The sequence below is a fragment of the Chiloscyllium plagiosum genome, unplaced genomic scaffold (genome assembly GCF_037043375.1).
Source record: "Chiloscyllium plagiosum isolate Xiang-an unplaced genomic scaffold, Cpla_swu_hap1 HiC_scaffold_3, whole genome shotgun sequence".
NCBI lineage: Eukaryota > Metazoa > Chordata > Chondrichthyes > Orectolobiformes > Hemiscylliidae > Chiloscyllium > Chiloscyllium plagiosum.
Window position 1 is genome coordinate 76184820 of NW_028270141.1, and position 25364 is coordinate 76210183.

The 25364-nt window shown below is 38.1% G+C and overlaps 1 protein-coding gene across 50 annotated transcripts in view; it reads left to right on the top strand.

Annotated features, from left to right (window-relative positions):
* The window catches only part of trdn (triadin), a 462709-nt gene that overhangs the window by 274669 nt on the left and 162676 nt on the right, over positions 1-25364 (top strand). For 45 of the 50 annotated variants that reach the window (XM_087980725.1, XM_087980732.1, XM_087980853.1 and 42 more), the window contains 6 exons: positions 4619-4657; positions 5524-5550; positions 9644-9670; positions 21313-21351; positions 22970-22996; positions 24936-24986. In XM_087980725.1, coding sequence (XP_087836851.1) covers positions 4619-4657; positions 5524-5550; positions 9644-9670; positions 21313-21351; positions 22970-22996; positions 24936-24986 — 210 coding nt within the window. The remainder of the gene's footprint in view (positions 1-4618; positions 4658-5523; positions 5551-9643; positions 9671-21312; positions 21352-22969; positions 22997-24935; positions 24987-25364) is intronic. The other 5 variants (XM_087980737.1, XM_087980823.1, XM_087980808.1 and 2 more) reach the window with 3 other exon arrangements.

The window sequence follows — 25364 nt, forward strand, 5'->3', positions numbered from 1 at the left end:
GGCACTTTTAATAGGGTTGTGTGTGTAGAGGTTACACTGGATGGCCCGTTAAAGATAAGAGTGGGTTCCAGACCCAATATCAGTTTTCTGATGCCTGCTGGAAATCCAGATCACTCACTGTCATTGCAGTTTCACAGCTCAGAAATGAGCAAAACTGCAGAGGTAGCCTCTGGCAGACCTTCAATGTCAGCACGCCAATTCTATATTTTACCAGTGGCAGAAGAGAACACACACAGGAACATCATTCTCATTTTGAAATAGGTCATTTAGAGATAATGATCTTTGTTAAGGATACAGTAGACTGCGATTCTACCATCCCCTTCCAATTTAAAGAGGAGTGCTTGGGGTACATGTGGCATCAATGCTTTGGCAGATTTTGAAGGGAATCAGTGGAATGGCAGCTGCAGTCATTATGACATCTCAGATACTGAAGCAATCCATGTCCATGTGCAGCACAAGTTGAATAACAGTTAGGCTGTTGCTAATAACTGGCATGGTAAATTCCTGTCACACAACTGCAAGGCAACGAGACAAAATTTGACTATCACCCCTCGATACTCAATGCCATATTGCTGAATTCCCCACAATCAACAGCTTGCAGTTTACCATTGACCAGAAATGTAACTAGATATGCTGTGTAAGTACAGTGGCTAAGAACAGGTCATAGTTGTTTACCAATACCTCAAAGGCACATATCATGAGTATGATGGAATGCTTTCCACTTGTCTGGATGAGTGCAGCTCCAACAACACTCAAATTCAATGCATTCAGGAAGAAAGCAGACAGGTTGATTGGTACCACATCCACCAGTTTGAACATTCAATCCTTCCGATCACTGACAGCACAGAATACAATATATAAAATGTACTGCAGCACCTCATCACAGATCCTTCAACAGCACCACTCACACCTTGTGACTTTTGCCATCTCACAGGGCAAGGGCAGCAGATGCATGGGAACACCATCACCTGCCAATTCCCCTCCAAGTCACTCACTATCCTTCCCTAGAAACATATAGCTGTTCCTTTCAGTGTCACCAGGTGAAAACTCTGGCACTCTCTTCCTAACTGCACTGTGGGTGTACCTGGCACCCCTGACTACAGTGGTTCAAGAAGCTAGCTCACTTCCTCATTGGCAGTTAGGAATATGCAGTAAATGTTGGTCTTGTCTTTGACACTTGTATTCCGTAAATGAATTTTTTTTGTTTGCTGTATTCAGCATTTGTGGAATGAGAGATTTTTATTTCAAATGGAGGAAGGTCCAATGCAGTGACAGTATTTATCCTGTAGAAGGGGTGGTTGGCTAACCACTGATCTGAATAGAGCCTCTATCATATATTTGAGCTCAATAATAAAACAGAAGTCTATTAAGCAAAAGGAATTAAGATAAAATAGAGTACACCAGACTATTTACTTATAACACAAAACTAAAGATTTTGAAATGCACTGTGAAATACAATGTCATATTTTATAATATAATTCACTTAATCTCAAAACACTCCTTATAGATTTCCAAAACATTCCTGTACAGTAACCAAAAGCATCGCTTATACAACACACTTGCCAGAAAATATCATTCTCTAATACCTCAATAAGTTTAATTTGACTTTAGCTCCTCCTATGGAAAAATCATACAGCTCCAGGAAGAAGCTATTATGGACAACAGATTAATTGTTCTCAGCATCAAATAACTTCTTTAGGGCTCTATTTCAATACTTCTGTAGAACTACCACTAACTCCTTACTTTAATGTTTCTAATGTTAACAGATCTAACTTCCTTCTCCCTCTCTCCCGAGCCATATCATACATGGAAAGATCTGCATGTATAGTAACCATGAGGTTACTCACCCTCCTGTAACTAAACATGTGATAGACCAGCCACTATTTGCTCTGCTGGATCTCAAGTGTGCCTTCCTTCTTTAGCATCAAAACTGGAAATAATCAAACCATCAAACCCTTCAGCCAGTTTCAGATCTTTACTTGATATTTTGAGCTTTCTTCTCCTGAAGGAACATAGAAGGACAATGTTCGTCACCCACAACTAATTGTCACCTTTCATGCTAGTTGCTGTTTCTTTGGCTAATGACATGCATGAGTCACTCTGGAGCCACCGTACTATGGCTAACAGTGCTAGTTTTGATTTACTGTAATATGGATGATTATTCTGGTCTTAACCCTGTAGAACCAATTTAAGAGAAAAATCAGAACTTCAGAGTTTGAACACCTAAATGTTTACTACTTCAGCATTGAACATGTTGAGCTTTTATAGTTCTTGGCAGAGCTGCAATCATTTCTTGCCACAGAGATCCTGTAACATCAACCTTTGCCAACTACATATTAGGATATCCCCCCAACAGTTCCATAGTCACACCTATCCAGTTGTTGCTTGCCAAAGGTGTAGTACTCCTCTTTGTGGAATGGAGAGATTGTTGATATGTCTGCCACACTGCATAACCTCTGGATAACCATATGGTTGCTAACTACCTCTCCAGTACCCATCCAGATTGTTCGGTTACACAGGGAGCTCTTTTCCCTCTGGGGGCATATGATCCCCCAACCCACCCTGCCCATGTGTGCTGGGGGAAAGCAGTGAGTGAATTATTATTGAATCATGAGGCCATCCTCTTGCATGCTTTCATGCTGACAAGTAAGTCTGTTGTTCAGAAATTCTTTGGAAACTAATGGAAACTAATACTCACAGGCTGATGGGAGGATGATAGTTGGACGTTTCTTGCAGGGATGAATGTTACAGTAAAGGAAATCTGAAATGGCATTTGGGAGCTGGAAGCCCTTTAAACATTGAGCCCTTATTTTCGATAGCATCAGCTGACAATGCAGCAGCCATTTAATCCACACCACCCGAAATTGACTTATTGGCTGTTATGAAAATTCAGAAACAGGAATCTGAGCAGAGAAGGCCATTGACACCCTGATCCTGATTCTGCCTTCATCTTTCAGCCTCGTCTCGTAGATTCCCATCCTTTGTTTCTTTCACTTCCAATAGAAATGTCACAGAATGCTTTAAGAATAGTCAAAGCTGGCTTGACTATTCTTGATAAAGTTTGATTGATCATGAAAGGGGAGATAGAATGGTAAATGCTGGAGCCCAGTATCTGATGTGTCATCCACAAACAAGTGCATAAATACTTCTAAGCTGTTTGTATAGTTTATGTCAATGTCACATAGCTGAAACCTAAGTTTTTTTTTATTTTGCGTATTCACAAAGGATAAAGCTCCTGGTGAGTTCTTCACAGAAACAGCTCAGATTTACGTGTCCTTAACACCTAGAAAATTCTCTGCAATAAATCAACAAATGATAGCATCCAACAAACGGAATGTATTCATTATTCAAAATAATTATAGCAATATTACTTTGGACTTTGTATCAATTCTATTCAGCCTAAATGTATATAATTCATAAGTGATCACATCCCTTGTATTTCATTTTTATCAGTTTTTCATACACAATATACAAGATGTACGCTATGAATGACAAGTGTCTTATATACAGGGAAAATAGACTAAAGTTGATTCACTGCAATTGTAGATGAGTATTCTGGTATTTCGCAGAAAAGCTTAAGAATAAGTTCAGAACTTAGAGTTTAAATCTTTAAATGTTTACCTCATCAGCACTGAATATGTTGGATAGAAATATGCTTTGTACTTTTCATTTTGATTTATCATACCTTTAGCTTAAATTACAGAATAGTATAATCAATGGACATGTGTTAGCTCACTCCTGGTGTTACAGCATTACTTAGTTCCACAATATAAAGACTTCTCAGTAGGCTTACTTGCTGCATGGCTATGACTTTGGTGAAATGTCATTTATAGTGCTGGAGATGAGGGAAAATGTCCAGCTTAAATGTGTTTTATGTAGTGTATGAACTTTTAAATTACATTAAAGTTCAGTATCCAAGCACATCAGATTGATCCTTTCTCTAATAGACCAAATATTAGACCCTAATATTAAAATATTTGATAGTTTTATAGAACCTGTCTGCTAAGAAAAGATGATGTCAAAAGACATCTATTTGTCATGAGAAAAAAACATGTTCCCAGTTTAAAATAATTTCCAACACATTTAATTATCAAGGTATATAATGATGTAGCATGCTGTACTCCCAGTAACTTGCTCACCTTCATGATGTTTTATTCTGTGCAATAGTGACAGTCATAGTAGAAGCTCAGTTCTGTCACTTGACTTCTGTTGTGCTGTTCTTTGTGACTAACACAGACCAAAGCCTCCAAATACACCAACCACTGGTCTGCTCAACTCTGGTTATTTCAATGTCTTCTCTGGTTGTCTTCTTTGCAAAAAAAGAAGATAAAATGTTTGGTTTGTATTGATAAAAAGCAGAAAGGATGTGATAACAATGGTACTGAGAAAATACTGACCTCATCGGAATAGAGAGGCGCAAGGAGTGTAGTGATTAAGAGAAAGATTGAGCTAGTTGTGTGGGAGAAACTGAAACACAGGGGGATGTCAGCAGGATAAAGGTGATGGTAAAAATAAATGAGAAAAGTTAAAGTGAATTGGAAACAAAGAGAGATGCAATAGTCAGAAGAAAAACAGATAACATAATAAGTGAAATAAACTCGAACCATTACTTTTTCAGAAAAAGCAAAGGACAAGAAACCTACTCTTGTTGAAAAAGGTAAAGACAGTGAGATTGTGTTGTTAGATTGTTTTAGCAAGGGAGGCCTTGCCGACTCTCATTGTAGTGTAAAGTGCTGGTGGAATGGATGAGAAATATGCATATTGTAAAGGATGGGCTGAATGTCCTGTAATTGTGTTGTACTTTCCAATCACTCTATGATTTTAGAAGTTAATGTTATGCATTACAATCCTGAGATCATATGTTGCTGAATTCCAGATCCATTCTCCCAGTGGTTAAAGTTCCAAGTAAGAGCGCATTGTAAAATACCAACTTAATACAGTTAAAATTATTCATAACACAACATTTGCTACTATGATCAAATTGAAAGATGCTGTGTATGCTCTCCGTGTATATGAAAGAAACACAGGCTGATAAAAATGACCTATTTGGTTAACACCGATCAAATGCTGAACCTTGATGTTAAACAAAGGAAAGGCTTGCATTCTTAGAGGATCTTTCACATCTCAGGACATCTAAAATGTTTCACAGCAAATAAAATACTTTTTGAGGAATCATCACTGTGAGAAAACAGGCAAGTTTATATTCTCAAAACAGTTATGTAACTTTGCTGTTTAAAAGAGCCCAACATGAGTTAATTACGTTTGTATGGAAAATTCAGCATTGTAATGAATTAACATGCTCCCATTTTCAAAGGAAAAATATTATCAATCTCTGATATAAATCAGGTCACTGACTACATTCTATATATCATATAAATAATTCAATTGTTTTTTCTGTACAGCTATTGATATTTCTTCAGTAATATTGCACAACATTCCAAAAGTTGACTTGTTAACACATTTTGTGATATTTTTATATCTGGCACCCTGATACTTAAGTCTTTTTTCTATTTTGTTTTACAGCTAAACCTGCAAAAGAGAAAACACCAGGTGGGTGCATTGCAAACAAGGCACGATTATCTATGAACAATCAGAATGCTTATTTCTTACTCTCTTAACATATGGGATTACAAAAAACAAAATTGTCCAACTTCAAAGTTTGTGCGAAGATTTGTAGCTCGGGTGCTCGTTGTTGTGGTTCTGTTCGCCGAGCTGAAAGTTTTTGTTGCAAACGTTTCGTCCCCTGGCTAGGCGACATCATCAGTGCTTGGGAGCCTCCTGCGAAGCGCTTCTTTGATGTTTCCTCCGGTGTTTATAGTGGTCTGTCCCTGCCGCTTCCGGTTGTCAGTTTCAGCTGTCCGCTGTAGTGGTTGGTATATTGGGTCCAGGTCGATGTGTTTGTTGATGGAGTTTGTGGATGAATGCCATGCCTCTAGGAATTCCCTGGCTGTTCTCTGTCTGGCTTGCCCTATGATAGTAGTGTTGTCCCAGTCAAATTCATGTTGCTTGTTGTCTGCGTGTGTGGCTACTAAGGATAGCTGGTCGTGTCGTTTCGTGGCTAGTTGATGTTCATGTATGCGGATTGTTAGCTGTCTTCCTGTTTGTCCTATATAGTGTTTAGTGCAGTTCTTGCATGGGATTTTGTACACTACATTCGTCTTACCCAACATGAGCAAGACAAATGTAGTGTACAAAATCCCATGCAAGAACTGCACTAAACACTATATAGGACAAACAGGAAGACAGCTAACAATCCGCATACATGAACATCAACTAGCCACGAAACGACACGACCAGCTATCCTTAGTAGCCACACACGCAGACAACAAGCAACATGAATTTGACTGGGACAACACTACTATCATAGGGCAAGCCAGACAGAGAACAGCCAGGGAATTCCTAGAGGCATGGCATTCATCCACAAACTCCATCAACAAACACATCGACCTGGACCCAATATACCAACCACTACAGCGGACAGCTGAAACTGACAACCGGAAGCGGCAGGGACAGACCACTATAAACACCGGAGGAAACATCAAAGAAGCGCTTCGCAGGAGGCTCCCAAGCACTGATGATGTCGCCTAGCCAGGGGACGAAACGTTTGCAACAAAAACTTCAAGCTCAGCGAACAGAACCACAACATTGTCCAACTTCTTTTCACACAGTTGTGTCTGTTGCTTTTCAACTTGCTTCTGTCCAATTTTAAGGTGCTAATCAAAAAATGTTAGTGTGTAATGGGATTGGAATCCATGACACCTAAACACCACCAGCTGCCACCCGTTGACCAAAATAAATAGGAATATGTAAATTACACTTGTGGAGTATTAATGTCATATATCGAATTTTTCATCATTTCTGTCTCATTTGCACTCATTTCTATTTAAAGCCAGTGTAAATTGCCTCTTCAGAGTTGACAAAGCTCACTGAGAAAGCAAGAAATAAGTGAAGGTGCCTAAACTGGACCTTTAGAGTTGCAGTTCCAAGTTTCTTCTTCCTCCCTTCACTTTTTTTGTTTTTCACTGCTGCCAATTCACATTGTCATCTGTTCAATGCAATCTTCAAGAATATATAAGAAATGGTTGAAGTGTAGAAAAGAATGGCTGGTTAGGGGGCATTAATGATGGATTTTTAAAGTTACTATTTTACAGGATGTGGACATTGTTGGCTAGTTTAACATTTGTTTTCCCTTCTAACCGCCCTTAAGATGATGGGGGGCTGAGATATAAATGATCAGGGAATGATTGCTATTTCTAATTTATATGGCTACTATATGAGTATTTAAGCTTAGATATATTCTTGACCAATCAGAGATTCAGGGTTATGGGAAAGGGCAGGAAAGTCGAAGTGAGGAGTAACAGATCAGCCATGATCCTATTGAAAGGCAGACTAAATTCGAGGGGCCAAGTGGCTTACTCCTGTTCCTCTTTCTTATGGTCTTGTTGACATGGATTTAGAATATCAAAAAGGTTGTTCAAATTGTAAATTCCAACCTAGGAGAAACAGCAACAATTTGTAAATTACAGAATGGGGTAGATAGAACATATATGTGGACAGAAAAAACATTATTTAAAACCTGTAACAATACCCAATTCTAGATACAAGAAGGAAATTCATTGAAATGTGTACATGAATGGTGTTGAAATAGTTGAGGATGAAGATTCAACAGAATCAAAGAAGTCTCAACTGTCAAAATGTTCAGTCAGTTACAGCAAGGAGCAATTCTTAAGCAAAGACAATTCTGAAGTCCAAAACAAGAAGAATAAACTATAATGCAGAGAACATTGGAAGCAAACTATGAAAAAATTTAGCCAAAATGTACCTTGAGAATAATGTCCATATCCTGGGAACTGAATGCAGTGCACAACATTTTGACAGAGTAATGAATTCAGGCAAATCTCTGCATAAGAGATATACATATCAACTGAGTTTGAATGGGAAATATTTGAAAGGTGATTCTTTTTGGGATTGCCAAGATAATTAAGGAAATGAGAAACGTACATTTGGCAAACCAACCAAAAGGTGACATTGGACTGAATCTTTAGGCCCAGTTTGAAATGAGGCCAAATGTAGGCAGATGTAAAATTTTGTGCCATCAGTGGGTATACTGTTTCCTCATCACTATCCTGATCCAAGCCATTTGCCCAGAAGTCAAATGGGGCACAGGTGGGCAATGCATTCTCAAGAAGTCAGTAACCAAGAAGATTTAGTGTTTTATGACGGTCAATTGGCATCAACGTGGCATGGGGAGCAGCAAGGCTATATAAAAGAGACCAGATGGGAGTCGACTTCTGACAAACTTTGAATCCCTCCCATTCTGTTGCTCTGGCCTAACATAAGATGAGGTTGCAGGAATCCTTGTTTCCCTAACCACACTACTTGGGTAATTTGAATCATAGCCTGCACCCCTCAGGCTTCTGACCTCCAACTTACTGTGATATCAGGGTCCCAAAACCAGCAGAGAATATCCTGCTCAAATAGAATCAGCCTCATAAAGGTTGTGCCAAGACTGATATTAGAAAGTCTCCTTTTCACAAAAACAAAATCATAACACACAAATTCCAGAAGGTGAAAATCTCAGAATCATTTCAGAAACACTTGCATGCAGATGCTGGAACAATGAGATCCTTACAGCTTTGGTGATGAATAGCTTGCCTCATTAGTAACAATCTTGTGATCTTCTTATTCACTTCATAGCTACAAACTAATTGGAAATGCAGAGGAAACTTGCATAAAAACTTTTGTATTTGTAATCACTGCAGAAGAGCTTTCACTAGGACAGTTTCTCACAGAAAATACACAGTGCTTCAATTATGTTTACGCAGTTAACTTCACATTGAAAACCACTCTAAGATGCTTTATTGAAGAAACAAATATACTAGCCTGAAATATTTTTGGGTTCGGATAGCTGTTCAAAAACTTAGTTTTGGTTTGTGAAGCATGTTGAAAACCAGCAGAGACATAGGAAAGTTGAGGTTATGGAATGGGGGGTTCAGACTGTTGTTGTTAGACGACTAAAAGTTGTGCAGATGAAGATTCAAGAAGCCAGAAGGATAATGTAAGAAAAGTGATGGTCTCAGAGGTGTGGTGTTATGATTCCTCAGAAGGATTTGTACATTTGAAATCTTGAAGACAAAGGACACACACTCTCTCTCTGTAGCAAATGCAGCAAAGAATGCCATGCTAGAACAAAGCTCCTGAGCAACTCTAAACAATTCTCAACATCAAGTTGATGACTACAGCACAAACAACTGCATTACAGGACAGAAGGCTGCCAATTTGGAGAGAAAATGATTATTGCAGATGATCAAGGGAATTGGTAACCCATGCCACTGTGTAACTTCATGAGTCTCTTCTTGTGCGCTTGTTATTTGATCTTCTGAATATCTGATTCCCCAGCTTGCTATATGATTGCTATCTATAAATTGTCCAAGCATGAGATAAGGGTCACCTAGAGCAATGAGCCCGTTCTTCTCAGAAATTGTTTCTGAAATGAAAGGAATATCAAGCCCTTGATTGCAATATGGTCTTCCAGATATCAGGTGTCCTGGTCCAGTTGTCATCTAAAATAGTTTCAGTAAAACAGTATATTTGTTTTCAGTAGGGCTCATCCCTTACTCTATACAATCTTTTTATTTTACAGACAAACAGGGAAAACCTGAAAAAGCAGGTATGTGCCAAATTAAGCTTTTGTTGGCTCTCTTTCTTGACAAAGTAAAAATGATGCTAATGGCTGACATTAATAAATGCTTAAACATAAGCTTTACTAGTGAGTTTTGAGAAGATTTATAGCTCAGGTTGAGGTTCTGGCTGTAAGTTTTCTCACTGAGCAGGAAGGTTCGTTTTCAGACATTTTGTCATCATACTAGGTAACATCAGTGAGTCTCCAGTATAGCACTGGTGGTATGGTCCACTTTTTATTTATGTGTATAGGTTTCCTTGGGTTGGTGATGTCATTTCCTGTGATGATGTCATTTCCTGTTCTTTTTCTCAGGAAGTGGTAAGTGGGATCCAAGTAAATGTGTTTGTTGGTAGAGTTCCAGTTGGAGTGCCATGCTTCTTGGAATTCTCATGCATGTCTCTGTTTGGCTTGTCCTAGGATGGACAAACAGAGATATGTGCGAGAATTCCAAGAAGCATGGCACTCCAACTGGAACTCTATCAACAACACATTGACTTGGATCCCATTTACCACCTCCTGAGAAAAAGAACAGGAAATGACATCACAGGAAATGATGTCACCAACCCAAGGAAACTTAAACACATAAATAAAAAGCGGATCATACCACCAGTGCTTCACTGGGGGCTCACTGATGATGTTACCTAGTATGTGACGAAACATCTGAAAACAAACCATCCAGCTCAGCGAGCAAACTTACATCCATAAGCTTTACTTTAGAAGCCACCTATTTGGCTTAGATTTTAATTAAGCATAACTATATTGGTACGTAGGCAGATTTAGACGTTTAATTGAGGGAAAAATTAGATGACTTCTCTGTTAATTTAGCAAAAGGCTGGTGAAGATTCAATACTTGAATACAATAAACTTTTACAAAATTGAGTTAAATCTTTACTAAGTTGTACAACATATAAAATAAGGTCACACAAAATATTTAACTCAAAATGCAGTGTTATTGCTAAGACTTGTTTGGTCAAAACAGAGTCAAAGAGTAACATTAAAAGTGCTCAGAAAGGGTTGTAGATTGATTCTTGACATAGATGTTTGGATACTTTACATGGCTGTGCGTGGAAATGGCTTGGAGTTACTCAAAAACAGTTATGGTCAATTCCACCTTTCTATCACAAGATTGCTGCTGGACTCCAAACTTCATAATTTTATACCAGCAGGGAAGTCTTGAAGCCAGCTATCAGCTGCAGAAATCAAGACAACTAACTACAGATGTAAAATTACAAGACTTAAGGATAATTTAATGTCATATCTCATCTACACAGTGGATAAACTCTCACTTTTATTAATTTGAACCACACAAACGCCTTAATCTCATGAGAAGTAACTTATTTTAGTCCTCTTCTGCTATCTTTTTTGTATCTAGAAATTTTACATGGGAAAATGATTTGATTCTAATACTTATATGAGTTGAACCCATGGCTGTGATATAAGTTAATTTTAAATTTATACTTTGAACATAAGACACTGATCCAAACCTGATTTTCTTATTTTAGGTATTTTGAGCATGTTAACAGACTTGCTTTTAACTATTGTTATCAGAGAACCATACAATGATAACAGAATAATACATCTCATTACATCTGTGCAAGCCCTCTGCTGGAGTGTTTCACCTACTGCCACTCCAGTGGTTTTTTCCCAAAAGCCATGTACTTTTTTTCCATCATGGTACTATAATGCAGTTTTGCAAAGGAGGACCAAGAGATGAATTAAGATGGAAAAAGTAGAATATAACAGTAAAATTGTAAGGCACATGGAAGTGGGTTGTATGAGCTCTAAAGGTACTTAAAAAGAAAAAGATTAGTGAAGACAAATTTAGGTCCCTTGTAGTCCTAAGGGGGACAATTGATAATAGAGAACAAGCAAATAGCAGATCAATTAAACAACTACTTTAGTTCTTTCTTTATGGAAGAAGACACAAATAATATCCAGAAATACATTATAACACACTATTAGCAGAACTGACTTGTTTTAAAGTCCAGAATTCTTCCCGAATTTTCAACAAGGATCTACACACAGTTATACTAGGGCAAGTCTTTGAGAGTCCTGTTAAAATCCATGACTCAGTCCTGCTGAGCTCACTAAATAGACCAATTGCAGGAAGACATCATCTGCTATCAGTAGTCTTTAGATCACAACAAAATCCAGCTCTTCAATGGGATACATATTGTCACCAGCATTCAGCTCCAATGCAATAATTACCTTGCATCTCTCATCCTGTCTCCAAGGTACGCAAGTCTAACTCTAGGATTTTGTAGTCTGCAGAAACCATAGCCAGCTGTTTTTTCTCTATGTTTAGGTGGGAAAGCTGGCACTTGGATCTCAGTAGGATGTGATATGGCTCTTGGTTACATGTCGTATTTACTTATCACTGGGCAAAACCAGTCAGGGTCACTTGAATTTTACCTTGAATTGAATAATAAGTTTAAAATATAATCACTTTATAAAATCTCACAGATGTAACAATTACCCCTTATTAAATGAAAGGGATAATAATGGTTCTAATATACTATAAACTATAATATTGCAAACAACTTAACATCTAACTTATTAAAGCTGTACAACAAACATTCTTTCTCCTTCTGTTATCTTTCACCATTAAACAGGGTTGGCTTTTCAATAAGGCTTGACCTATCAACTAATAGCATGGGCTGGTTAAGTTATAAATTCCAGTTGTTATGGTTTATTAGAATTCTAACTTTGTTATGAGCTTCTTTATGATTAGTAGCTTCATTTACGATCATCTCCACAGCAAATCTCCTTTCTCATTTTGTGTAGTTTTTTGCAGCATTTTGGTGTCCTAGATTGGAATATTGCATAATTGGTTCAGCCTAGGTAACTTTGTCAGGAACAGCATTGCTGATTTTGCTAATCCTTCTGGTGTTTTCTTCTTAAGGTTTGTACGCGGGATGTCACTGGCTGTGCGAGCAAGCATTTATTGCTCATTCCTAACTGCTGAGAGGGCACTTAAGAGTTGAGGGTCTGGAATCACATCTCAGCTGGACCAGGCAAAGATGGCAGATTTTATTCCCTAGTCGATGTTAGTGAACCAGATTGTTTCTTTTTACAACGATAGTTACATGGTCATCGTTAGTCCATTCTTTATTCCAGAATGTTTTGAACTGAATTTAAATTCTTTCATCTACCATAGTGGGATTTGAACTCATTTCTTCAAAGCATTGGCCTAGGGTTCTGCATTTCTATTCCAGTAATATTATCACTACACCACTGCTCCCCATAACTGGTGATACTGAAACAGATAAATTGTAAATCCAGAAGAAATCCCTTGTCTACCCTCTGGATTCAGTAATTTTATTTATTCTTTTTGAAAACCAAGTGTTATGTTATCGTCAAGCTGTTGACCTTTTAACAGCTTTTAGGCCATTCTATTTCGGTTATGACCTTCCTTTCCATATCTTTACCTGTTGCTTTACTATTTAATTGTGGGATTATTTTTTGTTTCGGTTGGTTTCTATGAATTTAACTTGCAATTTTTTTTGCTGAACTTTGCAGATTTAACGTTCTGTGCAAGCAGTATATTCTTTCAAGTTAAATCCTTGTCAGCTGCTTTAGAACATTGATTAATGTTTCATTGATAATAAGACCAAAAATAATTTTGATCCTCTTTTCATTTCTCAATTAATTTTTAAAGTTCCTTTCATTTTTCATTTTCCCAGACAGCATAAGCTTGGTCCAATTACTTGCTTGCAGGAACAACAGCTTATTCATTTTGAAGTTTTAAGTCACCTTCGAGAGCACAAATCCTTCCCCATGGCTCCTTATGTTGCCTGTAGCTGAGTCTTTTGGTTTAAACTAATTCATTCCAATATTTCACCATAGCTGAGTACTGCGGTTAAGTCTGTTGACACCTGTTTCTCAGGTTCAGTCTATAGGTTTAATTGACAGCTCCAATTTGGATTCAGTTATGCTTGGTCAGACTGATGTTCCAATGCCCCTTTACTATCAGCAGCCTGAACTTCTGACCGGACACACCTTTAGTTGAACAATCATCTCCACAGCAGGATTTCAGAAAGTCATGTATTTTCAAATATCATTTGATTTCATGTATTCATTTTCAGCTTTAATAGCTTCATTAGACTTTTCTGGGGTCTCTAGAGATGGCAAAATTTAGTATCTGGCTAGATAATTCCCTCATAGAAAATCAACATTATTATTGGTGACATAGATATAATCGTTACAATTAATAAAATACCTGAAATGAAATAATGTTTTAAATTAATTTTGTACAAAATATCATTTAAACAACCACCATTAATACAACATATTTTTATATAGCAAGCTTCCAAGGGGGAAATGTCCATCAACTGCCAATATCTTTATCAATATCATATCCGTGACAGGATGGCAATAAAGTGACACGCTCCAGCCAGAACTCCTCTGTTCTGCCCATTCTTTTTGCTTTTTTCTTTCAAACTTTTAACTTAAACTTATCTGGAGTTAAATGAAGGAGACTGAATGTCATTTCTGGTGAGTCCCAAGGCGAGTCCCAGACCAGACTAACGTGGAGACGGTGAGTCCTAGAAGCCAGTCCAAGGGCAGGCCGATATGGGATGGGAAGTCCCAAAGTGAAGGCCAGCGGGGGTCAGTGGTGAGTCCTGGACTGGACACGAGACCCTTGGGGGCCGGAGGTATCAAGGCTTGAAGCCCAGCTTGGTCTAGAGATTGGCCTGGGCAGTCCAAAGGCTCAGTGCTGGCATGGACTTGGTGAAAAAATTGAAATTTTAATGCTGTTTTAAATAGGCAACATCTTGATTCTTATGCTGAACTTTTATTTATGATTTTTTTCAAGTCTGTAACACAGACTTAATTGTTTTGTACCGAGGTACCCTACCATGAATGGCACTAAAGCAGCGACATTACAAACTTTTCACTGCACTCATTCGAGTGCACGTGAAAATAAACGCTAATTCAACAATAAAAGGGAGGTGATGGCCTAGTGATATTATCACTGGACTGTTCATACAGTGATCCAGATAATGTTCTGGTGTCCCAAGTTTGAATCCTGCCGTGGCAGATTGTGGAATTTGAATTCAGTTTTAAAATATTTAGCAATTAGAGTCTGATGATGACCACGAAGCCAATGTTGATTACTGGGGAAGACCCCGTCTAGTACACTGAAGTCCTTTCGGTAAAGAAACTGTCATCCATACCTGATCTGGCCTACATGTGACTCCAGACCCACAGCAATGTGGTTGACTCTTAACTGCCTTTTGGCTGGGCAATAAATGCTAGACGAGCTAGTGATGCCCATATCCCATGACTGAATCAAAACAAAAATCAATATCCGTATCTTTAATAATACTGATTTGCTTAACCTGCCTTACCAGACAAAAGTGGAATTATCTCACCTTTGAATACAAAACATATATAATCTGGTAGGCTTTGAAAGTAAGATTTCTACATTCAAATCTTTTTATAAACTCTGGTACAGAGTTTGTTAAAGATGTGTTTTGAACCCCCATAAATGCTTCACTATAATTATAATTACAAACAACCTGCTTTCACATGTCCTCCCTTATGCCAAAAGTAATAACATTGACCTCTTGAATAATACTTATTCTCCACGCTATCTTTTTTTGTTACTCTGAGGGTTATCTGTCTTTTCATTTCTGTTATTTTCCTCATTGTTATTATCATTTTTTAAATCTCCAATTTCTCTGTGGATTTGCAAACAAAGGCTTGCAGTGATGCACATGCTTGTGAGACAATGTGTAATTACCAACCATTACAACAGCTGATTTTATCTTAGAAACCTTCTGGGCTTTTAGTGGGATGTATTCTGAAAAGAAACTGTTTCTCTGTATGTATTAAAGCTCTGAGGCATTCAAAGTCAAAGGAGCTCTTCATGGTTGTGTACTATCTATCAGGCATTATTTCATTTTCTCTAGAAACTTTTAGAAAATTCAGATTCTGTTTGTACTTTAGATTTATAATCATTTGCCTGTAAGCTTCCAAAGTTAGCTCATGGGGCTTGAGAATGGCAGTTTTCATCTTAGGGCAATATTTATTCTAGCAATACACTTCTGACACATTTCACTATTAAACAGTGTTATCTTGGCAATAGTATAAGGCTTGACATATCAACTAACTGCATGTGGTGGTTAAGGTATAAATTCCAGTTTGTATGATTTATTAGAATTCTAACTTTGTTATGAGCTACTTCATGCCTAGAGCCTTCATTTACCATCATCTGTCATAGGCAATCTCCTTTCTCATTTTGTATAGTTTTTGCAGTTTTTTGATGTCCTGGACTAGAAAATTGCATACTTGGTTCAGTCTGGGTAACTTTGTCAGGAACAGTATTGCTGATTTATGCCAGTCCTTTGGGTTATTTTAAAGATTTGTTCATGAGATGTGGATGTCACTGGCTGTGCAAGCAAGCATTTATTGCTCATTCCTAACTGCTCAGAGGGCAGTTAAAATCATTCAAGTTGTTGTGGTCTGGAGTCACATCTAGGCTGAATCAGGTAAAGATGGCAGATTTTATTCCCTAAAAGATGTTAGTGAACCAGATGGATATTTTGACAAGAATAGTTACGTGGTCATTATTAGATAGCTCTTTATTCCAGATATTTTTGAATTGAATTCAATTTTTTCACTTTATCCTAGTCCATGGACTGTAACTCTGAAACTGTACACCTGAAACAATATCTTCCCTTTGAACACACTTTGAAATAAAGCTATCCGACTTTATTTTGGCCATTTCAACTTGTAACTTTTTTTGGATAATATTAGAAGTCCTTTCCCACTGAATTTAGGGAATACATGGATAAATCTTGCCAAATCAAAACTGGAAGTTAAATTTGAGTCATTCATTTTAGCCATTTTCACATTGTCAGAACATTTTTCTGTTGAGTTCAAATTTCCTTTCTAATTTGTCTCATTCCAATTTCTCCTTTTCTGTCTCTCTTTTTATTTGAAATACTTTGTACTTTGGAATTCATGTTCAAGATTTCATTTTTTTTCTGCCTTCTTTCAGATTCAAATTTTCTTTTCACTTTTCTCTGTTTTGCTTCTTCCTCTTTTTCCTCCTTGCTTTCAGATTTTGGCTTTTCTGTATCTCTTTCCAACTCAAATTCCTTAACTGATAATTAAAGTCTGTCTCCATTTGATTACTCATCAAAAGTAATCAAGATTACTCATTTCTTCCTTGAGTTCTAGGTGATAAGCCAGTATTTGAGTAACTTCTGCCTTTTTAGCCTAGACTTCTAAATCTGCTTTGATTCCTCTGCCACGAGTTTCAAGTTCACCTTTATTGAACTATTGCAAGATATTCAGATAATTCTTCTCTTTTTCAAAGTACTTAAGCAAAAGGAGTAAACATGCTATTTTTTACAATCATAAAATCATACAGCACGGAACAGACCCTTCAGTCCATCATGTCCATGTTGACCAAGTTTCCCGAACTAAACTAGTCTCATTTGCCTGTGCTTGGCCCATATGCTTCTCAACCTTTCCTATTCATGTATCTGTCCAATACCCGCATCTGCCACTTCCTCTGATAGTTCATTCCACATACAAACCACTCTGTATGAGAAAACGATACATTGAGAAAAATTAAAAGTGAAAATTGGAATATGTTCAAATTTAAATTATTTCCAGCCTTTGGATTTGAACTCACAATAGCCCCAAATTGTTACCATCACAATAGAGATAGATAATTTTTAAAATGACATTTGAATTCCCAGTGACTAACGTTAAGAAACTGCACAAGATTTCAAGCTTTAAGACTTTTATTACTAGCAACAAACTCAAATCAATATAATTTATGTCTTATTTAGCAGACAATTAGTACTCTAAATTACAGAATACATATTCATTCTTGTATTAAAAATCATGAAGAATATTGCTGTGCCATGTTTATACATTACACTCTCAACAGAGTTGTAGTCATATTCTTAAATTCAGTATGTTTTTGTTACATGAGACCGTCTCCTGACTTCAGATTTTAAAAAGCACTTCCTTCAATTCTCTGAACATTCTTGAATGGACATTCAGTAGCAAGACACTATCTGACAACTTTTCCATTTTGCAAACTCTACAAGGTTTAAATGGAGAATCCATTCTCACAGCATTAGTTTCCTATATCTTCACCCAGCAGCATCTCCTTTCATGTTTCCAAGGTATGACTGGTTGAGAATCTCTAAGTCTGCACAAAGCATGACCAGCTACTTCTTTCACTGTTTAGGTGGGAAAGCTGGCAGTGGGTCTCATTAGTCTGTGACCAAAGCCATCAGTCCCCTGGCAAACAGATTACATTAGCTTGTAACCACAAAAAGAATAGGAGGTCACTTGCTGCATTTTACCTTGAATTAAAATAGGCAGATTAAAATATAAATGCCTTCTAAAGCCTCACATTTATAATTTCTGTTACTGGTCACAATTAACCTAAAACTACATCTAACATGGAGCTGGTGAAGCTTCATAGGATTTGGCCACAGCTTTGGGGAAGGCCTGGTTTTGAACATTCAGTTTCAAAAAGCTGAAAATTAGAAAATAGGCTTTGAAACGTAAAGAACGCATTTTCAGAAAAGGCTTTTTTTTTGGCATGCTTTTAATTTGATTGGAATAGCTTTCTTTTTAACCATCACCATAATTCTACAAAGATCTTTTTCCGAATGTATCTTGGTGACCATTTTATATTAATGACTTGTCATTACTAAGACCCTGTGCTGCTTTTTAAGGGAAAGAAGAATTATTTTATGCAAATTTACTTTTTAGCCCAAAGCTAATAAGTCAGCAGATCCAAACATGACTGGAGGCAGACCCTGGCTGTGCTGGTGGATGAGCCACAGGGAAGGAAGGAAGGTTATTGTTAGCTCTGGACTGTTATAAATCCCTAAAACAGCATAAATAAATATATAAATAACAATATTTGTAAAAGGGCTGCTGTCAGATGTCATTTGATGCTGCTTTTTATTTAATTCGTTTCAGCTGTTTGAAATCTGCTGTCTTTACACTTGGGTGGTGTTTTTTGTATTGCTGTTGGTAGATTCAATATAATAAGTCAAGCAGGAAAATTAAGAAGAGAGTAACATCATGGGACAGGCGTGTAAAATCATTTATTTTATTGGAAATTTACAAGATGTTAAAATTTGTGTTAAGATGCTGACTCCTGCATGAAGTCAAATATTTAACTTGAAGGCACAATATAATCTATTGCATGAATATTTATATACTTTCTAGTGTGTTCATGCTGGCAACTGATTTGTATTGCTGAACTTTTTGCATTAGAAGTTTACCACATTATACAAACATAATTTTAACATCTGCATACTGTCAAAGTCATACATATGTAATTTTATTCAGGCTTGCTGAGATCTCTTTAATGTCAAGAGATCTGTATTAGGAAATGGGTGTTCTTAGTTGTAAATTTACAAGTTATCCCCAAGATAATGGTGTTCCAAGGATTTTTAAAAATAATAGTTGAATGTACAATGATAACCTTTATGCTAACAATTGTGTACATGCAATGTTGGCTCTCTCTTAAGATGAAAGAATAATGGGAGAATACATTGCACCCCAGTTTTCTGTATTTTTAAATTTTCAAACTTGTGGGGATCATCTGGCCAGTGTTTATTGAATTTCTTATTCTAACAATCTTCTTACACCGTTTTTCTCACTCTTGCAAATTGAGATACCTCCATGATTCAGATTTAACTGCTGGTTTCACCTACATGTTATGAACATTTTAACAGAGCTTTGTGTTGGTCAAGATGACAATCAAATCACTTTTGTGGATGAGTTAACACTTGCCTATTGCAGCTGTGTTCTTGGAAGTATTAGTTTTGCTAAGGCAAAGAAAGCTTGTAGCTAAGTGCTTGGCAGATAAAGTAGTTATAAAATAAACTTGCCTTTCTTGCATTCTAACAAAAACGAACTTAGCAGGTAAAAGTTGAAAGTTAAAAATGAACAATTTCTTTACAATTGGGGCAGCACAGTGGCTCAGTAGTTAGCACTGCTGCCTCACAGCGCCAGGGACCCTCAGGCGACTGTCGGTGTGGAGTTTGCACATTCTTCCCGTGTCTACGTGGGTTTCCTCCGGGTGCTCCGGTTTCCTCCCACAATCCAAAGTTGTGCAGGTCAGGTGAGTTGGCCATGCTAAATTTCCCATAGTGTTAGATACGTTAGTCACGGGTAAATATAGGGTAGGGAAATGGGTCTGGGTGGATTACTCTTTGGAGGGTCGGTATGGACTTGTTGGGCTGAAGGGCCTGTTTCCATACTGTTGGAAATTTAATTTAATCTTCTGTACTGTAGGTAATTGTAAAAGGGCATTGAAGACACATTGACCCATCTGAGAATTCAGTCCAACCTAACCTAAACTCAAATGATGAAGGAGGCATTTTGAGAGTTCAACACAAGTCCCTTCTGAGGGGACATGTTGTATCTTCTCTCAGTACAACTTTAGTTTGAGGCATTGGACGACACCGTTGTCACAAAATTAACCTATAAGTTAAATGGACATTTGTTCTTGACATAGGAGAAAGTGAGGAATGCAGATGCTGGAGATCAGAGTCAAGAGTATGGTGCTGGAAAAGCACAGCAGGTCAGCAGCATCCGAGGAGCAGCAGAATTGACATTTCGGGCATAAGCCCTTCATCAAGGATGAGGCCTATGGTTTGGTGGGGGGTGGGAAGGTGGTTATGAGAGATATGGGAAGGGGTGGAGCTGGGGATAAGGTAGCTGAGAATGCATTAGGTAGATGAAGGTGGGGGAGAAGGTGATAGATTGGAGAGGAGGGTGGAGTGGAGAGATGGGAAAGACAATGGACAGGTCAAGATGATGGTGCCAAGTTGGAGGCTTGGGATTGGGATAAGGTGGGGGGAGGGGAAATAAGGAAACTGGTGAAATCCACATTAATCCTGTGTGGTTGCAGGGTGTCAAGGCGGAAGATGAGACGTTCTTCCTCCAGGTGGTTAGGTTTGGCAATAGAGGAGGCCCAGGACCTACATGTCCTTGGTGGAGTGGGAGGGGGAGTTGAAGTGTTCAGCCATGGGGCAGTAGCTTTGGACACCAACTGGTGGATCATTTCTGAGGAACCATAATGGATGATAATATATAAATCCCTCCCCTCCCTTTCCAAGTCCTTCTCCAGACCTGAGGAGATGTCCTTACCCTGGCACCAGACAGGCAATATAGCCTTTGGAAATCCTGTTGAAGATTCCAGAGAGCCATATCTATTCCCCCAAAATGCCTCGCTGATACAATGATGACCACCTTCCGATTTTCTCCACCCTCTTGATTGATTTCTTGAGCTAAAGTGCTGTGGCTAGTTTCTTTTCTGATATTTACTGCTCAACCTCTAAAATCCTCATTAATATTGGACAATTGCAGGAGTTAAGGCTCCACAATTGTAACCCCCAGGTCATCGCAACCACTTCACTGATGCTGTGTGCACAGGTTTTAATTGCATGACTTTCCATGCGCTGGACAGACGAAGGAGTAAGCTTTAAACTCTCTGAATGCAAGTACACAAACCAGTGCAATTTTCATATTTCCAATTATAATGTTAAATCCAGTGTGTTTGTAGTGTGTGACACATTGACATAAGAGTATCGCACTTAAGTGAATAAAATTGTACTTTTGTTTTTGTTTATTAGTGACAAAGAAAGAAAAGCCAAAGCCTACTAAAGTGAAAGGTTAGTTAAGCTTCATCTGAAGCTCTCCTTAATCAGATTAAATGCATGTTGTCCCAGCAATGGCAGCAAAGCCCCATTATAAATATATGGACTTCTTTTGTAGATAAAAAAAGCTAACTGCATTTCATTGTCGATGTAATGCTTAACACTTGTTTTCTCGTTAACAAAAGGAAGAACTGATACCTATATAACCTTTCACATCTTTAAGAAAGAAAATAAAGATTTGGGCGGCATGGTGGCTCAGTGGTTAACACTGCTATCTCACAGCACTAGGGTTTCAGCCTCGGGCAACTGTCTGTGTGGAGTTTGCACATTCTCCCTGTGTCTGCGTGGGTTTCCTCAGAGTACTCTGGTTTCCTCCCACAGTCCAAAGATGTGCAAGTCAGGTGAATTGGCCATGCTAAATTGCCCATAGTGATAGGTGCATTAGTCAGAGGGAAATGGGACTGGGTGGGTTACTCTCCGGAGGGTCGGTGTGGACTTGTTGGGCCGAAGTGCCTGTTTCCACACTGTAGGGAATCGAATCTAATCTAATCTAAATTTTTGGGTGGCACAGTGGTTAGCACTGCTGCCTCACAGCACCAGAGACCCGGTTCAATTGCCGCCTCAGGCAACTGACTGTGTGGAGTTTGCACATTCTCCCCGTGTCTGCGTGAGTTTCCTCTGGGTGCTCCGGTTTCCTCCCACAGTCCAAAGATGTGCAGGTCAAGTGAATTGACCATGCTAAATTGCCTGTAGTGTTAGGTGAAGAGGTAGATGTAGGGGTATGGGTGAGTTGCGCTTCGGCGGGTCGATGTGGACTTGTTGGGCCGAAGGGCCTGTTTTCACACTGTAAGTAATCTAATTTGCATGTGTTTAGTGCTTTTCACAACCACTGGACATTTCAAAGTCTTTACAGTCAACAAATTACACTGGACATTCAGTCTGTTAGCACTTAATTTTTGGAACAGAGACTTTCAGTTTCCAAAATCAGCATCATGCGAAACAAATTTTGTACTTATTCATTTATTTATTGCTTGTGTGCCTTTGGTGTGTACAATTGGCTATCACTTTACCAAGATAACCACAACTAGTAAAGCTAGAAATATGCCATTATTTGCAATAGTTTATAAACTTGATGTTCAGCTAAAGCTCAGCTGGTAATACACTTATCTTTGAGTCTGAGGATACAGGCTTAGACCCCATTCTGGGACTTGAAAACAAAAACCATTGCTGCCACACATTGAGGGTTTGTTGGAATTGCTGCTTATTCTGGATGAGATGTTAAACTGGGATTCTGTCTGCCTGCTTGGGTAGTTATAAAAAAAAACTTCCATGGCATTATATTGAAGAAGACTAGAGTCTTGGCCAATGCTCAACCCTCAAAAACATTTATCTGATTATGACATTGCTGTGTGGGAATTTGTTGTGTTCAAAATAGCTACACAATTTCCTACATTATAATAGTGACTATACTTCAAAATATAGTTCATTCGCTGTAAAAGGCTGTTTTTGTCATTTGTGTTTACAAATATAATTAATAATGCTTCCCATTTATGTAAAAATGTGTTATACATCAAGGAGAGAATACAATGATTTCGCTGTTTGACTTCCCAACACACATTTTTAAACTTTTCAGTTGGGCCATCTGAAGGCAAAGCAAAAAGTAAGTGGTTCTTTGTCAACTATTATAACGATCAAGAAATTGTATAAAGTAGGAAGTTGCTTCATCCAGATTCAACATTGATTCAGCTGATCATCTGATTCAGCTGGAGTTAGCTGATTGATGGTTTTGGCTGATAATTCTTTGACACATGTTGTACATTGGAACACTACAAAGGAAACATTTCTGGGCAAGGTAAATAGCCAAGTTCTTTTCCCCAGGGTAGGGGAGTCCAAAGCCAGAGGGCATCAATTTAAGGCGAGAGGGGAAAGATTTTAAAGGGACATGAGGGGCAACTTTTTCACAGTGAGGGTGGTGTACACAGGGAATGAGCTACAAGAAGAAGTGGTAGAGAATAGCACAATTACAGTATTTCAAAGATATTTGGATAGGTACATGGATAGGTAAGATTTAAAGAGATATAGGCCAAACAACAGACAAATGGGACTCGTTAAGTTCAGAAAACCTGGTTGGCATGGATGAGTTGGGCCGAAGGGTCTGTTTCCATGATGTGTGACTCTATGATAGAAGCAAAGGCACTAATTTAAAGTCCAAGTCCATGTGAGTGCAGTTCACACAGACACCTGATATAAACAGGAGCTCTGCCATCATGCAACATTGTTCCTGATGTTAGACTGGGATGAGTGAAAAGGAGAGAATTCCCACACTGGAAGTTGCTCATTTATTACCTCCCTACAGCAACATTTTTACTTATCCATTTATGCGATATGGGCATCAGTGGCTGAGCCAACATTCATTGCCCATCATCAATTGCTCTGAAGACAGTTGTGGTGAGCCATCTACTTGAAACACTGTGTGAACTATTTCACTGGTGAGGAAGCTTTAAGAAACAGTTGTTCAGCTATAGAATTAGTAGTCACGTGGAAAATGGTACATTCATTAGGAAGCATTGGGCTGAATTTCTAAAAGGGAAGTCATGAAATTTTTTTGAGGAGGTGACCAAAAGGCTTGATAAAAGTAACACTATCAATGATGTGTGGATGGATTTTCAAAAGGCATTTGATATAGTGCTATACAACAGAATCGTAATGGAATAAAAGGGACATTAATAATGTGAGTGTAAAATTTGCTGAGTGATGGGAAACAGAGACTAACAATCAACGGATATTTTTTGGACTGGATGGAGAAGTGTAGTGGAATGGATAATTGAATGCAAAGTTCAATGTTGTGGGTCTCCATGAGGAGGGATAGGCTTTAAGTGGTCAGGAAGGCTCCAGAGGTGTGTCTGGTGACTAGGTGAAGCCTGGTGCTGATAGTGTCCAGCATGAGCTACATTCCCAGACACAACCTGCCATTCTTTAAAAGCAAAATGTAACTAAGAAATAGCTGGGGCTATGTCCAGGCTGGACAGAGTCAGTGTCAGTTTGATGGGTGAGAGGGTGGGATTCATTTGTGTTGGATGCTGTACACTGAAGCAGCAAATATATGATACAGGTATTTGCAAGCACTAGCTACACATAATTTGCACTCATTTTATCACGCATCTGCAATGCAGATAGGGTGAAATGTTTTGGGTTCAAATGCTGGTCAAAAGCAATTTGCAGCATGCCACTGGTCCTTGCAAATTGAACACTGGGATCTCTCGGATGTTGAAGTTAGCAGCAATGACTTTAAAATGTTCTAATATCTCTTTATGAGACTCCGTAAACGTTTTTGTTGAATAATGCTTTATGCAATCTTTAGAGGCAATATATAAATGCAATTTCCCCAAAGCATTATGTTAAAATGAGTTTCTCTAGATTATCACATTGTAAATTAATAGTTGCTTTTCATTTCTTAAACATGCTGTAAGTTTTCTTACTTAAGCACCCTATAAAAATCATTGGTGTCCAAGAAAATGGATTATTAGTACTTGTCAAATTAACATGTATCTACATTAATGTATGTTTTGAATAATTATAAAATGTATTTTATCTGACAGAGCCTGAAAAGGGAAAGCAGAGACAGACTCCAATCAAGTCAAAACCGAAAGGTAATAACATTTATTATGTGGAAATACATTTCTAAACATCAAACATATAAAATGGACAGGCATATAAAGATTAACTGGCCCATCAAGCCTAACCTCTAAGCTAATGGCTAGAGCATTTTGATGAAAGACGTTTATCTCCCACCATACCAGCTGGCAACATGTTCGAAAGGTTCCCAGCTGATTGGGAAAAGAGAAACTGCCGAACATTTAGTTTAGTTCTACTCCTACATAGTTAAAGCTTGTATCCTTGTTATGTTAAACAACAATAATTTTTCAACAGGAATACAATGTAGCCCTTTCATTATTGATTCAATTTGAATCAGATAACCTCCAAGTTTAAATTGCTGACACGTAACTGGACCATGGTGCTTGATCTAT